The sequence below is a fragment of the Aethalodelphis obliquidens genome, unplaced genomic scaffold (genome assembly GCF_003676395.1).
Source record: "Aethalodelphis obliquidens isolate GAN/ISIS:26980383/991018 unplaced genomic scaffold, ASM367639v1 scaffold25, whole genome shotgun sequence".
NCBI lineage: Eukaryota > Metazoa > Chordata > Mammalia > Artiodactyla > Delphinidae > Aethalodelphis > Aethalodelphis obliquidens.
Genome location: NW_020837969.1, coordinates 32,437,928 through 32,459,990, shown reverse-complemented (window position 1 = coordinate 32,459,990; position 22,063 = coordinate 32,437,928). Strand labels below are relative to the sequence as shown.

General features: G+C 40.8%; 1 protein-coding gene across 3 annotated transcripts in view; it reads left to right on the top strand.

The window, feature by feature from the left end:
- KAT6A (lysine acetyltransferase 6A) overlaps positions 1-20,561 on the top strand; it is a 116,968-nt gene extending 96,407 nt beyond the window's left edge. For 2 of the 3 annotated variants that reach the window (XM_027122910.1, XM_027122909.1), the window contains exons 13-17: positions 608-839; positions 1,534-1,780; positions 3,198-3,815; positions 6,730-7,042; positions 9,128-14,516. In XM_027122910.1, the coding sequence (XP_026978711.1) occupies positions 608-839; positions 1,534-1,780; positions 3,198-3,815; positions 6,730-7,042; positions 9,128-11,802 (4,085 nt within the window). In that variant the 3' untranslated portion in view covers positions 11,803-14,516. Of the gene's footprint in view, positions 1-607; positions 840-1,533; positions 1,781-3,197; positions 3,816-6,729; positions 7,043-9,127; positions 14,517-20,311 lie in introns of those variants that run through there. The other variant, XM_027122911.1, reaches the window with a different exon arrangement.
- The last annotated feature ends 1,502 nt before the right edge of the window (positions 20,562-22,063 follow it).

Here is a 22,063-nt window from a genome sequence, read left to right as displayed (position 1 = left end):
AATTTATGCCTTTCTTTTCCTGTTCTTGAGACTCACGCACTGGACAAGAGGACAAAGTAATACCACCACGCACAGTGACATTCGCACACTGACATTCTTGTTCACCAGAAATTAGGGTGATAGGTAATTGTGAGGAGAGCTTTGGTTGAAGTTAGAAATCGTCATCTAAATCATTCACAGAAGAACTGCAATCTTCATAGATAGGGTTATGTAAAAACTAAAGGTGTTCTTTTGTATTGTGCAGTTCGTGTGGATCTGTTGCCATCTAGTGGTCTAAATAAAACATGCAAGGGTGGTTTCCCCTCCTTGTACATTGAATAAAAAGCATTCTTGCCTATTAATGTGAAGTCCTGATTCTAACAGTGTGATTTATATTAACTATAGACGAAGTAATACTAACTTAATGTTCGGTGTGTACAAATTATGTACTCTTCCTGCAAATTTGTTTTCAAGTGATTTTGTAATTTTGTTCTTTTTCTTGAAGGAATTTACCTTTGAAATTATAGCGTATGATACTTGGATTGATTGTGGAAGAGGGGCTTGTTATTTTTGTAAACCGCCCTCTTTTAGGCTCTCTGACATATTTGTGATTTGGGGGTTTCTTTAGGTTATTTGTTATCAAAGCGTGAAGGCCAAGCAGGGTCTCCAGAGAAACCGTTATCCGATCTAGGTCGTCTTTCCTACATGGCTTATTGGAAAAGTGTAATATTGGAGTGCCTTTATCACCAAAACGACAAGCAAATCAGCATTAAGAAGTTAAGTAAGTTGACTGGAATCTGCCCTCAAGACATTACTTCCACACTCCACCACCTGCGAATGCTGGACTTCCGGAGTGACCAGTGAGTATCACATCCCTTTGTATAACCTTTGAAAGATAATTAGGTAGAAGGTTTTGGATCGGACAGCCAAATTATCAATTAAAGGACATAAACTAATACAAATGGTGTACTTGGTGATACTGAGACATCATTTTCCTTTCTGTATTTTATACTATTGACCATATTTTTTTTACAACTTTTTTTCTGGTCTTCCTTCTTCTAACTTTTGTACCTAAGCTACTGAATCTTTTATTTATTGGGAGCTCCTTCACAATACAAGAGGTAACAACTGTAGAAATAGTGTCAAATAAAATACACCCTTGATTAATTTCCATACAAATGGGACAAAAGAAATACAGGTCAAAGGAAAGACAGCTTATTACCCTTTTCTAGTGTGGTTGAGAAAAGGTCACAAAGAAAGGAGGCATTTGGGCTAGAAAGATGGAGAGTAAAAGAGTACAGGAGAGTAGCAGAAGTTTCAGAGGTGGGAAATGTGAGAATGGGAAGTGGCTGAAACAACCTCATCCCTCACTCTAGTTGAGTGTGAAGTGTTTGTCCAGTTCATATTCTGAGCCATCTCAGTGGCGGTGTCTTCCCAGGCAGGCTTTTTGTGAAGCGTTTTTATCTCCAGGGCTTTCCGAGGGTGTAGCTCCATATTCATTGTTTGGTGCTCCTTGTGCGTCGTTGATTGCTATAAACTTTTCTCTGGTTTCAGATTTGTGATTATCCGCCGGGAAAAACTGATCCAAGATCACATGGCAAAGCTTCAGCTGAATCTGCGGCCTGTGGATGTAGATCCAGAGTGTTTGCGCTGGACTCCTGTCATAGTCTCCAATTCCGTCGTCTCGGAGGAGGAGGAAGAGGAGGAGGAAGAGGAGGAGGAGGAAGAGGAGGAGGAGGAGGAGGAGGAGGAGGGAGAACAGGAAGAGCCTCAGAGCCAGGAAGGAGAATTAGAGCCGAGTGTAAGGGCACGAATGGTCCCTGTTGTTGATGATACAAGAGCATGTTTTGGTTTTCATGAGTGTTTGTGATGTACCTATAATGATATCTTAAACCAACACCATAAATTCACATTAGAATTTCTGAGTTTATTTCAATGATAGAAATTTCAGGAAGACTGGGTTTTGTTTACTTCTTTCTATATTTTTAAGCCTTCTATCATTAGGAAACCTTCAAATTTGTTATAATATGTTACTTATGAGTAAATATTTCTTATCACAGTGCCAATAAGCAGCTAAATTTGAAGCTGTATAGGAATTGAGGAATCTGAATTGAATCTAAATCTGACCATTGTTTAAAATAAAATGAAGATGCATTTTCCTTAAAACATTAAGGAAATAAACAGATGCATGTTTTCTAACAGAGCACCAAATAGTTCAGTGTCTCTAGCCATTAAAGGGTTAACGAGGGACTGTACTCCATTACATCATTTTCAGTATTTTTCTTCATGTGATGTGTACTTGTCTCTGTTCTTTTCTTATTTATTTATTTATTTTTAATTTAATTTTTTTTTTTTTTCGCGGTACACGGGCCTCTCACTGTTGTGGCCCCTCCCGTTGCAGAGCACAGGCTCCAGACGCGCAGGCTCAGCGGCCGTGGCTCACGGGCCCAGCCGCTCCGCGGCATGTGGGATCTTCCCAGACCGGGGCACGAACCCGTGTCCCCTGCATCGGCAGGCGGACTCTCAACCACTGCGCCACCAGGGAAGCCCCTGTTCTTTTTTTTAAAGCAGTGCTTTTCATCCTTTAAAAATCTGTGTCCTCCTTTGATAAACATAAAGTTTCATACCCCTGTTTAGTGTAATTTTCAAAATAAAATAAAATATTCAGAATAAAATAAGTCAAAATAATTACAGAAATTTTCTTTCATTTTTTGAGCATCCTCTTTCTCTTGCCCATACCCCAGAGTCCGTCTCCTCTGTTTATAAATTTGTTTCTGAGAAATTTCATAAACTATCTCATTTAACATTTACCAGATTATAAGAATAATAATATTCACTTCGTTTATTGAATATGGTATTGTATAGCAGTTAAGAGCACTGACTCTTGGGTCAGACTGTCTGGGTTTATATCCCAGCTTCTTCATTTGCCATTGCATGACCTGGGGCAAGTTACTTACATTTTTTTGTGCCTCAGTTAACGTCATTTGTAAAATGGGGATATAATAATAATAATACTTCATGTAATTGGTGTGAATTATACCCATATAGTATTTAAAACAGTCACTAACACATAAGAGATATTTGTTAGCCATTAAATAATAACTTTCTCTTTAAAGCTCTGTTTTCTTTTTTTATCTCAGTATTTAAAAGGTCAGAATAGGAGATATAACCAAATAAGACTGAAAATTAACCAGCATGGTTTTATTTTCTAACATCAGGTGGGGAAGTCTGCATCTCGTGAGAACAAAGAACAAGATTCTTATTCTTCAATAGAAAGTGAAAAGAAACCAGAAGTTACAGCGCCAGCCAGTTCTACGCGTTTGAACAAACAGGTCCTTCCCCGTGACAGTCTTCCTGCCAATAATCAGCCATCTCGGAGAGGCCGCTGGAGGAGGAAGAACAGAAAAGCCCAGGAGCGCTTTGGTGATGAGGATTCAAAACTGCTTTTGGAGGAGACATCAGCTCCTCCGGAGCAGTATGGAGACTGTGAGGAAAAATCAGAAACCTGCCAAGAAGAGTACACGGAAGGCCAGGAGCAGTCGGCAGCCTCGCAGGAGCAGCCGAGCCAGGACGCGAAGCCAGACGGTCCCAAAAGAAGACCGAGTGAGGGGCTCGAGCTCTGGCGAGGACCGCTCAAGAAAAGCCCCGAGCCTCTGAAGTGTGGGCTGCCAGAAAGCCACGACAGGCTGTCCCGTCGCTACAGTGAAGGTCGCTACAGCGATGGGGACAGGGCCCTCCTGCGGGGCTGCAGCGAGAGCAGCGAGGAGGAGGGGGAGCCCGAGAGCCCGCGGTCCAGCTCGCCCCCGGTCCTCACCAAGCCCACGCTGAAGCGGAAGGTGGGGCCTGTCTCTGTGCTGTCCTGGAGTTAACCCATAGTGTGTTAGCCTTTCAGCTTCAAGCCTCAGTATGTTGCAGCATGTGATGTTCCCAGTGAGCATTTGAAATGTGCACATGACTTCTTTGGTTCGTGGGAGTTCACTTAGAAGTCACAAACTTATTTAAGGGCTGACAGACTGTTCTCAGCTTGCTAGTTTGATTTCAAAGTATGACTTTTCAGGGATTTAAAAAAAACATACAGGGACTTCCCTGGTGGTCCAGTGGTTAAGATGCTGCGCTTCCACTGCAGGGGGCACGGGTTTGATCCGTGGTTGGGGAACTAAGATCCCGCATGCCACGTGGTGTGGCCAAACACAAACAAACAAAACCTACAGATTAGAAATGTTTCTATTAGAAAAGGAGAGGAAACCACTACACAGTTCGATGGAAAGTGGGCGTAACGGTGCCCTGCATTGCGATGCTCGGAGTGAAGCCATTCTTCTCACCCCTGGTGGTACTGTCTCTCCTGTCCTCTGTCCTCCCTTCTCGCTCTCCTCTCCAACCCTCCAGTGGTTTGACTTAACTTTGTTTTAAAAGTATTTTCTAAACTATATTTCATCATCTTGCAAAGGTTGAATGATAGCCAGATCGTTAGTAAATGCTGTGTGATGATGACAGTGAATTCTGTTAATCTGTATACCAGAAATCTCCCAGGCTATGGGGTGAACTTTAAACATTGCTGCAGACCAGCCAGACTGAAGTGTGTCAGCTCTGGATGAGCCATTCTGTGCTAGTGAGGTGACAGCTTTCATCCAGAGCAATAAAATCATTCTTTTCCTTAGCAGAACCTTTAAAAAAAAAAAGAAGATAGGGCTGTTTATTAAAGAATGAGCTTTCCATTTTAGAAGAGTTTTAGATTTACAAATTTATTGCAAAGAAAGTACAAAGAGTTCCTATATTCCCCAGTTTCCCCTATTATTAACCTTTTACCTTGGTATGGTACATTTGTCACAGTGAACCAGTACTGATACATTTTTAGCTAGAGTCCATACTTCATTCAGCTTTCCTCTGTTTTCTCTAATGTCCTCTCCTGCCCCAGCACACCACCTTACGTTTAGTCGTCATGTCTCTTTAGGCCCCCTTCTTGTTGTTGACAGTTTCTCAGACTACTTGTTTTTGAAGGCCTTGCCAGGTTTGAGGAGTACTGGCTAGATTCTGTAGAACGCCCCTTATGATAGTAAAATGGGGTGATGGGTTTTGGGGAAGAAGGCCCCAGAGGTAAAGTGCCATTCTCATCACATCATATAAGGGTATCTGCCATCAGTCCATACCGATTACCAAGTACAAGGGTATTTGCTGCCAGTGTGACTTCTCACTGTTCACGTTCACATTAACCCCGGTCGCCTGGCTCCAGGTATCAGGTTTGTCAGGTTTCTCTACTGTAAAGTTACTCCTTTTTTCAAACTCTTTTCCATACTGTATTCTTTGGAAGGAAGTTACTGCCTACAGCCCACACTTAAGGTACAGGGAGTTATGCTCTACTCCCTAAGAGCAGAATATCGTGTTAATTATTTGGAATTCTGTTTGGGGGATTTATCCATTTTCCCCCATCTATATCTTGATTCAGGCATTTATTTATATCAGTATGGACTCATAGATATTTACTTTATACTTCAAGTTATAATCCAGTTCTACCGTCTTACTAATTTGTTGCTCAAATTGTTCCAGCCTTGGCCATGAGGAACTCTTTCAGTTTTGCTCCTGTGTCTCTTCAACATACATACCGTCAACATTGTGAAGTGTTTTTGGTTTGTTTTGTTTTGAGCACTTCGTTACATTCTGGTTCTACAAAATGTTCCAGGTTCATCTTGTGTATTTCATGCCCCAGTCCTAGGATCAGCCATTTCTCCTCAGAGCAAGTCCATGTTTAACCTAGTTTGAAAATTGTGTTCTCAACTAGAAAACTAGTAAATTTGAAGTGAAGAAAAAATGATTAACCTGCTGTTCGTTACGTGACCATGAAGAATATATCTTTGCCATCCTAGGCTTATATTGCCTTTTTATAAAATAAAATTGTGCTATTTGCCTGTGTAAAAAGAGAATATTATAACAGGCAGTGAGATCACGTACAGGATACTTTTGAAGTTTTTGAAGAGATTCACTTGACTAGGAGTCAGAAACTGTTTTACAGCCATTTCTCTACTGACTGGATATGACCTTAAAGCAAGTTCTGTAAATTCTCTGGCCGCTCTAGAATGAGGGGATTGAATTAGATCAGTTTGGGTGATACAGTATTATTTTGTGATATCTTTCATGTGATTCAAGGTGTTAGATCAACCCTAGTACAAAATTGTGCCTAATGTACCAGGTCCCAGTAACAGAGTTATTTTACTTCTGAATGCTCACGGACACCAAGGAGACCGGTACCCATTCCCAGGCTCCACTGTAACTCTTTGTGGATAGCCTATGAAAATGGTGTACAGCCTTCCTGATGGTTCTGCTGACCTGCACAGTGGAGCTGTGAGACGAAGAGTGTTTTATTTCTTTTTTTCTTTTGAGGAAAAGAGAAGTTAAGGGACTAGTCACTGTGTCATTTCTGAAATAGGCAGCTTCCCTAGGGTGCTAAATTTAACTGAACTGTTAGTAAGGGAATGTTAATATCTACTCTCTAGGCATGCCTGTCTATTCTTTTACAAAGTTGTATTCAGTGATACTTTGTATCTGTGACACTTTATGTATGTATAGTGTCTTACTATAGTATTTTTTATCTTTTACTATAGTATTTTGAAATAATATTCAAAATGTCTTTTGGCAAACGGCCTATTCATTTTGTATGTGCTAATTCTAACAGGTTTAAAAACTATTAATCATGTTACTAATGGAAATGATAGCATTCATTACTGTAAATAAAATGCTCCTTTCTCTTTTAAATAGAAACCAATTCTTCACCGAAGAAGGCGAGTCCGAAAGCGCAAACACCACAATAGCAGTGTGGTCACAGAAACCATTTCTGAGACCACGGAGGTCTTAGACGAGCCTTTTGAAGACTCTGACTCCGAGAGGCCGATGCCAAGATTAGAACCCACGTTTGAGATTGACCAGGAGGAAGAGGAAGAGGATGAGAACGAGCTCTTCTCTCAAGGGTACTTCCGTCACTTGTCCTCACAGGACGTTCTCAGGTGTCGACCCGCTTCTAAGAGGAAGTCTAAAGACAGAGACGAAGACGAAGATTCAGATGATGCTGACGGTATGTTTCGCAGAGCTGTTGCTTACTGTGGTTTTCTTGTTGTGAAAGATACAGCAGTGATAGTGGCAAACCTCCAATAGAGAGGGCTGAAAGGCAGACACGACCCACTGGGCAAGTGCAGAATGACTTGCAGCCTCTGAAGAGTTGTATCAAGTGTACTCATCCTCATTTTCTCACTTAGTCTTCTGTCCTTTTATAAAAGTGCTTTTTCATAGTTCCCCCTTCAACTCAAGACCTGTTTTTGCCTCTGCAGAAAATATCTTGCTGTTAGGAAATTGTTCTTTTGCCTGCTCCTTTCTCGGCCATTATCTGAATCTTTAGTCAATGGGTATATTAGACTTAGCATCAGGAAGATATTTAATTAATAACCTTTTAATGGAATGTGCAGTCTATAGACCTGGCCTGTTTTGCTAATTGTGTATGCTCAGTGCTTAAAATAGGCACTCAGTAAATATTGTTAAATGACTAAGTGCTTAGAAGTGGTTCTCAAATAAGGTCAGATTCATGTAAATTGGACTTGCTTCAAATCTGTTCCTGAATCATATCTCTAATATGTCTTACTCAACAAGTAGTTAAATTTCTGATAAAAATGGTAACAGTACCTCAAAATAAGTTAAATTTTATGGCATAGCTAAAAATCCACTGATTAGACTTGTTGTCATTTCCTTTTTAGAGATGAAGAAAATGGGCTTATATATGACTTGGGTCCCAAACTAGCTGTTCACGTCTAGCCTAAAGTTTCTGCCCATGTGTCGTGCTGCTTCCGTCTGCAGGGCTTGCCTTGCTGGGGTCAGATTGAGCTGCTTTGCTTTGCTAGGCGAATTTGTAGGAATCTTGTTGTCCATGCTTGGTACATAAGCCTATAGCTTTTATGTACTAACCAGTTGGGCTTTTATTCTCCTTTTAAAAATAAATTCACTCAATTTCAAATCTAGTAGACAACTTGCATTTTCTTCAGTCTCATAGTTTTGTATAATAAATACTTTTAATATAGTAATGACTAAGTTTTTTGCTTTATCGTGCATGATTTTCCAGAATTTTATTATGTTCTATTTTGAGATGTATAACTAGGAAGCTAAAAATTTATTTTGTAAAACATGTGACACTTTAGTAAAATTCTATCTTGGATCATCATAGATTAAAATAGTATCCTATAAGTTCCTGTTGGACAAATTTTTCTCTAATGTAGACATTTCCTTTGTTTATTTTCAGGTTGTTACTGCTAACTACCTTTTCAGTCCCACCAGTGCCCCTCCCCCTCAATCCTATTAAAAAATAGGATTTGCTGGTCTTCTCTTTAAAAATTAATGGGAAATGTGGATGTACTTAATACCACACCAAACTGTACACCTAAAAATGTTAAAATGGTAAATTTTATGCTGTGCATATTTATAGTTTTTAGAAATAGAAGAAATCAATGGGGAGAAAATAATGCTAATAATCAAATTTATTTCTAATAAACCATTGTCATTGGTACATTAACTTTTGCTTCAGGTCAGTATTTGTCCGGGACTACATGCCTTGCAGCTCTTCCTATACAAACACAACATTGGCTGGGAACTGTTGGTGTAGGGTTGCTCGAACATGGCCTGGAGTAATTGGCTTGATATTACCTGAAGTAGTGATTTTGTAGAAACTAAGAAAACCAGAGCAATAATATAAATTGCGAACGGGGGTGGGGGGAAAGAAGGAGAAATGAGCTGATGTGTAATTTACACAATAAAGACAGCTTGTCTAAAGTAGCTGTAGGAACTATTTAGTATTTGCATCCTTATACAGCTTATTTCCATTTTAAAGATGGTGAAACCGAATATTAAGAGTAACTCTCCAAAGCCATGCAGTTGGTGATGATAAACTTGAACCTAGTGGGTGGGCCAGGATCCTCTCGTTGTTCTGCCGGTTCACTGTGTGACTTTAGAGGATATCATGGAATGGGTGTCTCCTTTAGATCCTTAACTTGAAAGTGAAGATAGGAGTTCAGGATGATTATTAAAATCATTTCTGTTGCACGTGTGGTCTCAGAAAGAGGCACTAAAAAATACAAGACCCTGTAATCTGTTTTTATTTTTTATCCCTCCTGTGCAGACACTCCTATCCTAAAGCCAGTATCTCTTTTGAGAAAATGTGATGTGAAGGATTCTCCACTTGAGCCAGATACGTCCACGCCCATGAAAAAGAAGAAGGGATGGCCCAAGGGCAAGAGCCGCAAACCAGTCCACTGGAAGAAAAGACCTGGTCGCAAGCCGGGACTTAAGCTGAATCGGGAGCTGGCAGCCGTTTCTACTCGAGAATGCGTTGTTGAGCCTGTTGTACCCCTTCCTGAGCCTGGACGTGAACCCCAAGTTCAAGAGAACCAGGAAGCTGTTGGACCACGAGAAGACTTGCCTTTAAGGGAGGAAAGGAAGGAAGGGGAGGAGCTGCCCCTGGAAGCGGAGGAGGGGGAGGAAGGGGAGGAGGAGGAGGACACCACCAGCAGTGACGTCAGGGCAGCCTCTCCGGCGGACAGTTGCAGCCCCGAGACCGGAGCCAAGGGGCCTGAGGTGGGTGAGGAGGAGGAGGAGCCCCGCGCCCCGATGGGGCAGCAGCCGTCGGAGGAGGGGCCGCAGGACCTGGCTCAGCGTGCACGTGAGGAGGAGGAGGAGGAGGAGGAGGAGGAGGACGACGCCGCTGCGGAGACCCAGCAGAGCGAAGACCGCGATGCGGATGATGAGGACGACGGCCACCTGGAGTCCACAGAGAAGAAGGGGCCGGAGGAGCAGCCGGCTGGGGGCGACGTCAAGGAGGAGCACGGTGGCCAGGAGTCTTTTTTAGATCCTGATGTGCACAGCAGTCGGGAGCACGCAAAAGACAAGGAGGAGACAGAGCCGGATTCCGAAGAGGAGCAGACTTCCCACGAAGCATCCGTGGTCTCGGAGCACATGCCAGGCTCTGAGGACGACCACGAGGAGGACTCCCACTCTAAACAAGAGCTGCTGCAGCTGAAAGAGGAGGCGGAGATCCCTCACAGTGACCTGGATCTGGAAACCGTGCAGGCCGTGCAGTCTTTGACTCAGGAGGAGAGCAGCGAGCATGAGGGCGCCTACCAGGACTGCGAGGAAACCCTGGCAGCCTGTCAGACCCTGCAGAGCTACACCCAGGCCGACGAGGACCCGCAGCTGCCCCTGGTGGAGGACTGCCATGCCTCGGAGCACAACAGCCCGCTGTCTTCTGTCCAGTCCCACCCCAGCCAGTCGGTGCGCTCGGTCGGCAGTCCTAGCGTGCCTGCCCTCGAAGGGGGCTACACCCAGATCAGCCCGGAGCAAGGATCCCTGTCCGCGCCGTCTATGCAGAACATGGAGACCAGCCCCATGATGGATGTGCCTTCCGTATCGGACCACTCCCAGCAGGTGGTGGACAGCGGCTTCAGCGACCTGGGCAGCATCGAGAGCACCACGGAGAACTATGAGAACCCCAGCAGTTACGACTCCACTATGGGCGGCAGCATCTGCGGGAACAGCTCCTCCCAGAGCAGCTGCTCCTACGGCGGCCTGTCGTCCTCCAGCAGCCTCACCCAGAACAGCTGCGTGGTCACCCAGCAGATGGCCGGCGTGGGCGGCAGCTGCAGCCTGATGCCGCAGAGCAGCGTCCCGCCCGCCGCCGCCACCTGCAGCATCAAGTCCCCTCAGAGCTGCGCAGTGGAGCGGCCTCCCAGCACCCAGCAGCCACCGCCGCCCCAGCCGCCCCCGCAAGCGCCGCCCGCCCCGCCGCCGGCCCCGCCGCCCCCGCCACCGCCGCCGGCCCCGCAACCGCCGCCCCCGCCCCCGCAGCCCCAGCCCCCGGCCCCGCCGCCACAGCAGCAGCAGCCCCCGCTGTCCCAGTGCAGCATGAACAGCAGTTTCACCCCAGCGCCCATGATCATGGAGATCCCAGAATCTGGAAGCACGGGGAACATCAGCATCTACGAGAGGATCCCTGGGGACTTCGGGGCCGGCAGCTACTCCCAGCCGTCAGCCACCTTCAGTCTAGCCAAGTTGCAGCAGCTGACCAACACCATTATGGACCCTCATGCCATGCCTTATAGCCATTCTCCTGCTGTGACTTCCTATGCAACCAGTGTTTCTCTGTCCAACACGGGACTGGCTCAGCTGGCTCCGTCGCACCCCTTGGCTGGGACCCCTCAAGCACAAGCCACCATGACGCCGCCCCCGAACTTGGCCTCCACTACCATGAACCTCACGTCCCCTCTGCTGCAGTGCAACATGTCTGCCACCAACATTGGCATTCCCCACACTCAGAGGCTGCAAGGGCAGATGCCAGTCAAGGGGCACATCTCCATCCGCTCCAAGTCCGCGCCCCTGCCCTCCGCGGCAGCTCACCAGCAGCAGCTGTATGGCCGCAGCCCACCTGCGGTCGCCATGCAGGCTGGCCCTCGTGCGTTGGCTGTTCAGCGTGGCATGAACATGGGGGTTAATTTGATGCCAACCCCCGCCTATAATGTCAATTCCATGAATATGAACACCTTGAACGCCATGAACAGCTATCGGATGACGCAGCCCATGATGAACAGCAGTTACCATAGTAACCCTGCCTACATGAACCAGACAGCACAGTATCCTATGCAGATGCAGATGGGGATGATGGGGAGCCAGGCCTATACCCAGCAGCCTATGCAGCCAAACCCTCATGGAAACATGATGTACACGGGCCCCTCCCATCACAGCTACATGAACGCTGCTGGCGTGCCCAAGCAGTCACTCAACGGACCTTACATGAGAAGATGAGCAAGACGAACTTGCAGTTAAAAACTTAAATATATATAAATAAAGGAACCTTTTATACTGACAAACCAGAGAAAAATGGACCTTTTTTCCAGTTAAAATATTGCTGTAGATTTAGAGGAATTTTTCTTTGGTTTATTTTATTTTTTAGAAAACCTGGTCTTCTCTTTTTTGGGGGGTTCATTTTGTTCTGGGTTTTGGTTTTCTTCACAATCTTGAACATTTTACAATAGAACTCATCTAAAAATGGATTTGGGGATGGGGAAACATGCACAAAAACCTTTTCATAATTAAAAAGAGCCTTACTTTCTTTACACACCATGTGGACAGACTTTGTGTAAGAGTGAATTATCTTTATTTTATTTTAAGATGTATGTTTCCCCTCAGTGTTTGCAGCTCCCAATGTTGTCATTTTTAAATGTTATATATACATCTCGAGGGTTAGCCAGACCCTTTCCTCCACACCCAGCCTTTCATTCCCTACTTCATTCCAGCAGGAGGCACTTATGGGAGACTCGGACGGGGACATGGAGAACAACCCAAGCTCCTTAAACTTATTATTATTGTTAATATTATTATTATTATTAATAAAGTGAGGCAGGAAAATGCTTCTTCTCTTAAAATCCCCTCCACTCCCTACACACACACACACACACACACACACCTCTTGAAACCTTTCCACAAGAATGTTTCTATAAGTGAACTTCATTGAAATGTTTGTTTTTCTTAAATCAAGTGTAATATAATTTTTTTTTAAACTACTCACACTCAGCACTCAGAGACACAAAAATACTGTAAGTCTCAGTTAACAGTGGAATCTCAGAGGAAAGCTGTTTGCAGTCCTAATCCAGCCTTGGAGGAATAGATGGTCAATTAACAATCAAAAAGAGGCAGTTAACCTCTTGTTTTTTACCACCTGGTGAATCAGCCATACGCACATATTCCACGCAGCCTCTTGTTTTTTGTATGTACTTTGAGATGCCAAGGGTCTTGATTCTTGAGCCTTTGACTCTGATTAAACTCAAACAGCAGTCCCCAGTGATTAGCCTCTTACATTCTCACGTAAAGGGTTGGTGGATGACTGTACATGTCAACGATTTGAGAAATACCTGACTAACCTTTGACACTGTTTACTTTGTGTTGGAAGAGATGATGCAGAATGTGTGTCGTGAGGGAGATCGTGGTGTGAGTTTTATAGCTACTTCAGTGATACATACCTCTAGTTTTCCTTTGTCTTTTGAGATCCTGAGTTCCTCCCCTGTGAATCAGAGTGCGCCAGCCCCTCTCCTGTGAGTGGCTGAAGAGAAGAGGGATTAAACCAACCACCAGCATAGTAGGGCAAATCTGGACAGCAGGGTTTTAGCAGGCTCCTGTGTTGCTCCCAGCTTCATTCTCTTTTCTCTTGTGCAGCCAGTTCGCCCATTCTCTTCTTGTTACTTGCTCCAGGGATAGGTAAAAAAATATATATATATATATATATATGTATATGTATATATATATATACAAATATACATTCCATCATTAGAAGATGGAGACTATTATACCACTTGGTATGTGCAGTCAGATATCCAAAAGGGGGAAGTACTGCTTAAAGAAATAACCTGTAAGCATTAAATTCTCTCCTTTATTTGTACATTTTATATAGATAAATTTTTGAAGTGCAAATTAGGCATTAAATTTTTTCAAATGCACAGGTTTGTTGGGTTTTTTTATACACTTTAATTGACTTTCTCAATTAAACGTGTTAGGTAGAAAAAGGCAGAATTCCACATCTTACCGCTATCGATTCTGAGCATGTGCAAGGCTGTGTAGGACCCAGTTTCTCTGTATATACTGTTCCAGTTCCCAGTCCTCTGTGTAGAACGTGCACTGTGCTGCCCTCTGCCTACTCTTCGGCGCTGTCATTGCTTCCTGGTTGGGGTGGGGACGGGGTGGGTCGGGAGGGAGGGAGGTGTATTGGGAGGAGGGTGGGTCAAGGCAGAAGGAGAAGCTGTTGAAATGAGGGCCGTGAATTCAGTTTCTGTTGGTTTGCGGTTGTGTTTGGGTTTGTTTCTTTAAAAAAAAAAAAAATTTCAATCAGGCAGCTCCCTTTTCCACAAGCCTTTTTGTGACTTTAGAACTATTGTAGAGAAAATGTTCTTTTCTATATTATAAAAGAAATTATCCAACACAGTAATATTGGTACCTGTCATTTTTTCACTTCTGTTTAAAAAAATGTATTTTTAGCAAGATAACTTGGGTAATCTTCTAAAAAAAGAAATTTAAAAACTCACTGTTAGTGACTTTGATGCCTTTTAAAATAAGAGCTTTTTCATTTCATTCCATCTTTAAAATTTTTTATCTTTGTTGTAGAATATTAAAAACTATTTTAAGAAAGATAAAAATTCTCTTTAAAGAGATCTCTAGAGTGTGTGAATAGAGCTCCAGATGCCTCTAAAAGCCGCATGTACAAATGAAGCTAAGTCTATTCCTGTCTGTTTATATTTGCTTTTCCTGTTTTGTAACCTCTTTGTACTTTGTTCATGGTGACTCGTAAGCTAAGGGGAAGGGGTGCCTAGATGCCTTTGTACTTCATGTCACGCGCTCCTGGGCCAGCTGGTCTCCTTCCTCTCCTGTATGTAATATCACTTTTTTTCCCCCTTTCTAGCAAGTACTTTCAAAAGAACTCTGTACATTTTAACATAAAAAAAAAATAAATTATGTTGAGCCATTTTGGATGTCTGTCTTGCATGTGGAATTTTTCTCCCTTCCAAGTGTTTCAAATTCTCTGATTCTTTTTCTACACACAGAGACTTAGAAATATAAGCCTTTTCATGTTCTTCTTTATGTAGCAAGTATAAGTTTATGACCTTTGAAATTTCAGTTTTCACTCATAATGTGTTTCAGTGCCAAGAATATAGATGGTTTTCCCTTTTCCAAAGAAAATGGTATTATAACCTCACTTTGGATTTTTTAGGGAAACCCATTTGAAAACCTTCTAAAGAGATTGTAATTCCTCCAACCAAAAAAAGGAAATACAGTTGCAATAACAAGTAGCTCCCACTTGGAACAAAGTGTTTTTTCTCATTTCAGTTGACTTGATTATGTAATCTAGGAAGATTTGCCAGAAATCCGGGCCCTAAATACTGATGATCTTTTCTGATGCGTTCTGAGTTAATGTGCTCGCCTCTCATCATTAACAACTTTGCATATAAGGCAGATTCCAGAATTAGATTTAGCTTTGGGAAGCTAACAGCTTCCTGGGGTACAGGGGTGAGGCAGACACAGGTTTTCATGCCCTCCTGACTTGATCTGCTGTTCCTTGCCGCTGAGTTAGGAATTTAGGAAGTGATGTGAACACTGTCTGTAGCAGGCGTTTGTTCTAAACTTCGTGCCATTGAAGTTTTAGGCCATAGAGTCATGTCATCTCCGGAAAATAAATGGCTTGTCTCCCTTGATTTCTTGCTTCATAGTCACAGTTTGAGCCCAAGACTGCCACTGTTCTACACAGTTACTAGTGAATTGTCCCAAAGACATACTGCCTTTGCTACTGCAAACTACCTGCTTTAAGTGAGTTCAGCATAACAACAATTATGATTTTTCTACAAGGAGGTGATGTGACCAAAGAATATACTACAGATTTCATTGAAGTGCTAACAACCCTCACTATGTATTACATGTAAACTGTAACTTGAGGAATCTCATGTGTAGCCAACGCTCTCCTTTACCGTCTACATCCGGCCTTTTCACTCTCAGAAGGTACATGTTGGGGGAATCGGCAACACATTTGACTAACGTGTGTACTGCTGAGAGCCTTGGTCTACCGGTTTTCGAATCTACTGCCATGCCTTCGGTTACTAGGGTTCCAGGGATCAGTTTCCTATACGGCCTCTCTGAGCGTCTCAGGTGGTGCCAACTTCTGTAGTGTGGTGAGAACGTGTGTATTCCCTGAACACCGAGTGTCAGGTTGACAGCTCTAGCTCTTTAGGTGAGAATTACTGCGTTAGGTTTTCCCTGGGACACCCTCAGCGGTGTATGGTTTTCGCCCTTCCTCTCGTCTTTTCGTAATGTACAAGATAAAGGGTCAGTGATGATGATGGAAAAGCATAGTGAAAAGAGAAAAAATGACCTTGTTGACAGAACAAAGTAAGAGTTATGACAAATGGTGGGCGGGAGGGAGCTCCATATTCTTAATGTAACTTAAATCTAAAAATTCAAGTGACATATTCTATAAATGAACTCAAAACCATGAAGAGTGACATTTATTTGTGTTGTCAAATGTCTGGAATTCTTGAGCATGGTCCATCCAATTAACAGCTGAAAATCCCCACAACAAAACCCAACTCGCTTGTTTATATATTTCTGTTAAGGGACAGGTTGGGTTTGTTAATCTAAGTTGGTGTGGTTATATAATGCAGCACAGACCCATGGATTTTCTCTCCAGAATGACAGCTTTACAAATTGGGCTTAACTGCAATTCCTTGCTGTATTAATAAGGAGCCTAAATATTGGTATACAGATTACATAAACCTCAAAAAGGTGTCAGGTGTAATTTTTGCCTGAAATAAGGACAGCCATGGAGTCTGATGGACTTTGGTTTTTTGAGTTCTTTTGAAACAGTAGACAGACATAGTCATAAGGAATTGTTTTCCTGTGACTATTGTGAATACTCTTTTTGAAGGTGAGAGATATGTTAGCAAGAAAAAATATTCTAACATTAACTCTATACTAACAGACATTTCTGAAAGCCACATTTAAGCAACATTCAAAAAAAAGTTAAGCGTTCTCTGGGGTGATGTGTTCATTTTTAACCGTTTTTAGTTTATGCACACACAAAGAGGAGAAAGCAAAGGCAAGCAGGTGAACTGAGGTAAACTAATCACCTTTGCCTGCATTCGAGAGCTGCAGTGCCTGGACTCACCAGGATGTCTATGAATATGCATTGAGAAACTGACATCCGGTTAATGCTGGGAGGCCAGCCATTCAGATCACCTTTCAAGTTGTTTACATTGGCCTTAAAGAGCTTTCTGAGCCTCAGAATCTTCTGTTTTTGAAAATGTCATTTAAAACCCTTCAACTCTTATCCTAAGTTCAAAGTCTCTTGTGAACAAAGTAAAGAAAAATATTCATACACAAAACCTCTTTGCTAGGACTGAGGCTCTGCCCCATGTACAAACAGCTCTAATTGTTTAATTGATGTATTACATTGCATAAAATTGGTTGATTTCATTTTCTTTTTAAAAGAAGGTTAGAAAATCATTCAAAATGACTGAATTTGATCATAGTTTTCAAGAGAAAGTGAGGACAGTTATATGTTGAATAGGAGACAGTGGCAAAGGCTTTGCTGGAGGCAAGGACCTCTTGCAAAATGGAATAATTACACAATTTTTTAAAAGTTTGTCTAGCTCCTGTTTAAGGAAAAGAACTAGAATTGACTAGGACCCCTAACTTGACGTCCCCAAAGGGTTCTTGATGGTAAGAAAGCCGTGAATCTGAAAACTGAATAATACGGAATATAGTGAGACCAACTGTAGAGGCTAAGGAAGAAATTCTATTAAAATTACAAAGGAAAACAAAACAGGTCCCAACCAGCCACTACAGCCTATCTTAATTATTTCTTTGGGGGCTCCCAGGTATTTCTTTTTTTAAAAAAAATATTTATTTATTTAATTTTTGGCTGCTTTGGGTCTTAGTTACAGCATGTGAGCTCTTTCATTGCAGTGCGCAGGCTCTCTAGTTGTGGTGCATGGGCTTATTTGCCCCGTGGCACGTGGGATCTTAGCTCCCTGACCAGGGATCGAACCCACATCCCCTGCATTGGAAGGCGGATTCTTAATCACTGGACCACCAGGGAAGTCCTGGTATTTTATTCTTTTTGATGCAATTGTAAATGGGATTTTTTTCCCTTAATTTATCTTTCTGATAGTTTGTTGTTAGTGTATAGAAATGCAACAGATTTCTGTATATTGATTTTGTATCCTGCAACTTTACCGAATTCATTGATGAGCTCTAGTAGTTGTCTGGTGGTGTCTTTAGGATTTTCTGTGTATAGTATCATGTCATCTGCAAACAGTGACAATTTTACTTCTTCTTTTCCAATTTGGATTCTTTTATTTCTCTTTCTTGTCTGACTGTTTTGGCTAGGACTTCCAACACTGTGTTGAATAAAAGAGGTGAGTGGGTACCCTTGTCTTTTTCCTGATCTTAGAGGGAATGCTTTCAGCTTTTCACTGTTGAGTATGATGTTAGCTGTGGATTTGTCATATATGGCCTTTATTATGTTGAGGTATGTTCCCTCTATGCCCACTTTCTGGAGAGTTTTTATCATGAATTTTATCAAAAACTTTTACTGCAGTTATTGAGATGATCATATATGGTTTTTATTCTTCAATTTGTTAATGTAGTGTATCAAATTGATTGAATTGTGGATATTGAAAAATCCTTGCATCCCTGGGATAAATCTTAATCATGATGTATGATCCTTTTAATGGTATGGTTGGATTTGGTTTGCTAGTATTATGTTGAGGATTTTTGCATCTGTGTTCATCAGTGATATTGGCCTGTACTTTTCTTTTTTTTAATCATATCTTTGTCTAGTTTGGGTATCAGGGTGATGCTGGCCTCATAGAATGAGTTCTGAAGTGTTCCTTTCTCTGCAATTTTTTGGACTAGTTTGAGAACGATAGGCTTTAACTCTTCTCCAAATGTTTGATAGAATTCACCATCTGGTCCTGGTCTTTGTTTATTGGGAATTTTAAAATTACTGATTCAATTTCGTTACTGGTAATTAGTCTTTTTGTATTTTCTTTTCCTTCCTGGTTCAGTCTTGGGATATTGTACATTTCTAAGAAGTTGTCCATTTCTCCTAGGTTGTCCATTTTATTGGCGTATAATTGCTCATAGTAGTCTCCTATGATCCTTTGTATTTCTGTGGTGTTGGTTGTAACTTTTTTTTCCATTTCTGATTTTATTGATTTGGATCCTCTCCCATTTTTTCTTGATGAGTCTGGCTAAATGTTTATCAATTTGCTTTATCTTTTCAAAGAATGAGCTTTTAGTTTCACTGATCTTTTCTTTCTTTCTTTCCTTTTTTTTTTTTTTTTTTTTGTCTCTGTTTCATTTATTTCTGCCCTTACCTTATGATTTCTTTCCTTCTGCTAACTTTGGGTTTTGTTTGTCCTTCTTTCTCTAGTTGCTTTAGGTGTAGGGTTAGGTTGTTTATTTGAGATTTTTCTTGTTTCCTGAGATAAGCTTGTATTGCTGTAAACTTCCCTCTTAAAATTGCTTTTGCTGCTTGCCATAGATTTTGGATTTTCGTGTTTCCGTTTTCATTTGTCTCCGGGTATTTTTTAAATTCCCTCTGTGATTTCTTCAGTGATCCATTTGGCTGTTTAGTAGCATTTTGTTTTGCCTCCACATGTTTGTGTTTTTTGCAGTTTTTTCTTGTAGTTGATTTCTAGTCTCATTGCCCTTTCACTTTCTTAACTGTGTCTTTTGATGAACAGAGTTCTTCCTTTACGGGTAGTGCTTTTTCTGCTTGTGTTAAGAAATCTTTTCCTACCCTGAAGTTATAATAGTATTCTCTGTAATTTCCAAAAGCTTCATTGTTTTGCTTACATAGTTAATTTTTTAATATATCTGGAACTGATTATTGTTCAAAGCATAAGGTAGGGGACCAGTTTCATTTTCTTCCCATGTGGATATACAGTTTTAACATCACTCTATCACCACTTCTCTAAATCAAGTGTCCACATATGCATAGATCTATGTATGGACTGTTTATTCTGTTCCACTGATCTGTATACCCTTCCTGGCTTAATTATTGTAGCCTTATGATAAGTCTTGATATTAAGTAAAGCAAGTCTTCCTAAGTTGTCTTTCTTCTTCAGTAATGATTGACCCATCTAGGCCTTTTGTCTGCCCCCAGATATATATTTTTATTTTTTATTTTTTTTTGGCCGTGCAGCATAACTTGTAGGACTTTAGTTCCCCAGCCAGGGATCAAACCTGTGACCCGTGCAGTGGAAGCATGGAGTCCTAGCCACTGGACTTCTAGGGAATTCCTGCCCATATATTTTTAGAATTAACTTATCAGATTCCTTTAATAGTCCTAATGACATTTTATTGTGATTGCATTGATCCTTAAAATCAATTTGACAAAAATCGACAGCAGTATTGACTCTCCCATTCATTTAACATGATGCATTTGTTTGACTTCTTTAATTTCTACTGAAAATTTTATTGATTTTTTGCATAGAGATTCTGTGCTTTGTTATTTTATTCTTGGATATTTAATATTTTTGAAACTATTAAAATATCTTTAAAAATTTTTATTTTCTGTTCATTTTTGGTATACAGAAATTTCAGTGATTTTTGTATTTTGCCCTTGTATCCAATAACCTTTCAAAAGTCACTTAGTAACTCTAATAATTAATCTACAGATTCTTGGACTATTTACCTATATGTCATATCATCTCTAAAAATGAGAGTTTTATTTCTTATTTACAATTTTTATACCTTTTTCCTTTTTCAGGCCTTACAGCACTGTGTTCGACCTTCAGCACAATGTTGAATAGAAGTGGTAAGAGCAGGCATACCCTTAATCAGATGAAAGAAGATTCATTCAGTCCCTAGTTTTTTAAGAGTTTTTATCATAAATGTATGTTGAATATTATCAAATGCTTTTTCTGCATCTATCGAGAAATGGTTCAATTTTTTCTCCTATAATCTGTCAACGTGGCCAAAATGTTGATTGCTTTTCTAATGTTAAACCAATATTTGGGAAAATATGCGGGTAAATCTAAATGATTATACACGCATATGTGTATATAATTAAAATACAAAATGACGATTTCACATGAGTTAGATGATAAATGGAGTGAAAGTGTTTTAATGTTCTTACATTGTCTTGATTAATTTTAGCTATTGATAAATTAAAAGTGCATATTTTAATTTCCAGGGGAACCACTAAGAGAATAGAAACAGAGTGTGTAACTTCCAAAATAGTATAAGGGAAAATGGGATGATAAAATATAATAATAAATCCCATAGAAGGGAGCAAGGGAGAGAAAAAACACAGACAGGTGGTAACCTGCTTAATAGCGGAAAACCCAAAATAAAAAGACTTAAACCCCAATATGTTCATTACTTAATTATTTTCTAAATGGACTAAATATTCCATCTAAAAGACAAAGATTTTTAGGAGAAAAACCTAAAAATCCTATTATGTGCTCTTTATAAGAGAAACAGCAAAAACATAAAGATACCAAAAATTTTAAAATAAAAAAGTAGAAAAAGATATGTCAGGAAATTACTATAGTAGTAAGAAAGCTCCTAAAGCTATATTAATATGAGATAAAATAGGATTTAAAGCAAAAGGGATTACTAAAAGAGAATTAATTAATAATAGTAAAGTTTTTAAGAATTCTATATACATATACACTTATTGATATGATTCTAAAATATATAAAGCAAAAATGTCAAAACTATGAAAAGAAATTTTAAAAATCTACAGTCATAGGGATTTCTTTCTGAATTAATAAACTTTATTTATTAGAGCAGTTTTAGATTCACAGCAAATTGAGCCGAATGTACAGAAGGTTCCCATATACACCCTGTGCCCATGCATGCACACCTCCCCCACTAAAGAATCCTCTACCACAGTGGTACATTTGTTACAACTGATGAACCTACATAGACACATCATAATCACTGGCAGTTCATAGTTTACATTAGGGTTCACTCCTGGCATTGTACCTTCTATGGGTTTTGACAAATTTATATCATGTATCCACCATTGTAGTATCATACAGAATAGCTTCACTGCCCTGAAAACCCTCTGTGTTACATGTATTCACCCTTCTCTCTCCCCTAAACCCTGCCAATCACTGTTTTTTTACTGTCTCCCTAGTTTTGCTTTTTCCAGAATGTCATGTAGTTGGAATGATACCTATGGAGCCTTTTCATATGGGCTCCTTTCACCTAGTAATATGCATTCAAGTTTCTTCAATGTTTTTTCATGTCTTGAAAATTCATTTCTTTTTATCATTGAATAATATCCTATTGTCTAGACATGCCACAGTTTATCTATGTTGTTTCCAAGTTTTGGCAGTTATGAATAAGTCTGCTATAAACATCCACGTGCAGGTATTTTTGTGTGGACATAAATTTTAAACTCATTTGGGTAAATCCCAAGGAGTGTGATTGCTGCATCGTGTATTAGGAGAATGTTTAGTTTTTTAAGAAACTGCCAAACTGTCTTCCAAAGTGGGGTTGTACCATTTTG